The sequence below is a fragment of the Meira miltonrushii genome (assembly GCF_003144205.1).
Source record: "Meira miltonrushii strain MCA 3882 unplaced genomic scaffold FA14scaffold_2, whole genome shotgun sequence".
NCBI lineage: Eukaryota > Fungi > Basidiomycota > Exobasidiomycetes > Exobasidiales > Brachybasidiaceae > Meira > Meira miltonrushii.
In genome coordinates, this window is record NW_020289944.1 from 741,618 (window position 1) to 743,764 (window position 2,147).

Below are 2,147 nucleotides of genomic sequence, written 5' to 3' on the forward strand. Positions count from 1 at the left end.
TGAAGGCGTCCATTCAGGAGCCAAAGAACCATTAAGCCTTCCTGCTTTTACACGTTCATGTTCACCGTCAGATGGATAATCATCGCTCATCAACATTGCACTGTCGTTTGGTGAGAAACGAGGAGAGTGTTCACGGCTGCTTGGGACGCTGCTTGGATTTGAAGGATAACCGTGTGGTCCTGCCATAGAATGATGACCATGTCCTGGAGCGTAATGAGCAGGGTAACGACTTGAAGGATGCGGTGCAGAGTATTGATGATGAGATGGCGGTAGAGGAGGACAATAAGAGTGCACAGGTGCAACCGATCCATGATGAAGAGATTGCAAAGAAGCTGCAACACGTTGATTGTAACTTCTATGGCAATCTGCATGTTCGCATCCTGGTGGTTGCTCAACAGTTGATGAGCTGTAAGCAGTTCCGTTTGCGCCTGGATGAGCTGCATAGCCAGCTGGATATGAAGGATATCTGCTAGATGGATAAGCACCAGTTGTAACATTATGGGGACCATATCCGTATGCCCTCTTTCCTTCACGCTCTGCACGTTCGATCGAGCTGAGCTCATCACTTGCCAACATTGCCAAAGCAGACATTTCTTCCGATCGACCAGGTCTGATTTGAGCAGGATGCAAAGCCATCGATCCATCTTCGTTTTCTGAATCGCTGGATTCACCACCACCGACTTGCCAAGATCCTGCCGATCTGCCAGATTTCTTCTTTGTGTTTCCGTTCATCATTCCGTCGGCTGAAATGTTGGTTCCATTGTTTGATTTTTTGTTTGTATGAATACGAACGTGACGGGTCAATTCATCTGATCTGCTGAACTTCTTTCCGCAGCCAGGATGGTTGCAAGCATGTGGCTTTTCTCCTGTGTGTGTTCGAATGTGTCGAGTTTGATGTTCTAATCTATAGAATGCACGAGAGCATAGTGGACATTTGTATGGTCTTGGAATTTGTGATTTGTCCACGTTACCCATCGTTGCTGATGCAGTTGCGTCATTGCCAGCGTTTGGCTTGACCTCTATTCCTTCAACAGCTGCCATGATGGCAAGATTGTATGATAATGAAGTTCAAATAAGAGTTGCTTCGATGTTGGTTGTAAGAAGACTGAAAAGAAAGAAGTAAGAAAGAAAGTCAGTTCACAGAACATTTCCCCAAAAAAGTCAAAAATAGAAATATGTTTAGGGGACGATCCGGTTTGAAAAATATTTTGGCAAAGTACACCCCCCACTCCTCCGCAAAACGCACCCCGCTTACGAACAAACCCCACCTGACCCCCCCCCTTCAAATGAGAGTTGTTTGTACGGACAAACAGTGAATAAAGCAAAAGCCAAAAGGCGGAGCGAATATTATCAATCCGTACTTGACAATATGTGTATAACATTTGGCGCATCACATCGAGAGGAGTCATCGCTTTTTCAATAAGACGCCTTTCACTCCTCCTTCTCCTGGGATGCGCAAGCGCGCCAAGTAAGGATCCGCAGAAAGGCAACAACAACAACAACAGAACCCCCTGTTTTCATTCGGATTCTATTTTCATGCATCCTGTTTTGAAGCGGGCGCAATTTGAACTTCAACGTGGGCGTCAGGCACAGCGTAATCGGCATAGCGCGTTTGCCATCAACAAGACAGTTCAAATTGGCAGGAGGGAACGGATGCAAGAGATCTGGTGACCTTCATCAGATAGCTTTGCACAGAGGAGGATGCGCACTGATAACGCTAAGAGTTATATCTCCACGGCTTTGTGCAAAAGAAAATCCAAAAGGGAAGACATTTGCGTGCGATAGGCGGATAAATGCTGTGATGAAAATCTGATCTTGATGCTGTGATTGTGTTCAAATCGCAGCCTGTCGATCGATCTGCTTCACTGCCTCAACCAAGGAAGTGCGGCGTTGGGCTTTTAGGATTGATGCCGAGGTTGACAGAACTTTCTTCTGTTTGTGAAGCCATGGCGAACTAGACCGAAGTAGACCGAATCATAGTGGATTGATGGATGGAAGCATGCCCGGATACTGTCTGCCAATGCATCCATCGCAGATGGCTATGCCAAACTTCCTTACCTTCAAATGATGGATTGATAGGTCGTAAATTGAATCGAGAATGAATGCATATATGATGATGTCGTGAAGAAGAGAATCACAAGGCGCAA

At 46.0% G+C, this 2,147-nt stretch overlaps 1 protein-coding gene across 1 annotated transcript; it reads right to left on the reverse strand.

The window, feature by feature from the left end:
• Window positions 1-780: 780 nt before the first annotated feature.
• FA14DRAFT_122176 (uncharacterized protein) lies at window positions 781-975 on the reverse strand (the record flags this gene model as incomplete). The annotated part of the gene is made up of 1 exon (XM_025496507.1): window positions 781-975. A coding segment is annotated over one exon (195 nt), but the record flags the coding sequence as incomplete, so codon positions are not given.
• Between the last annotated feature and the right edge of the window lie 1,172 nt (window positions 976-2,147).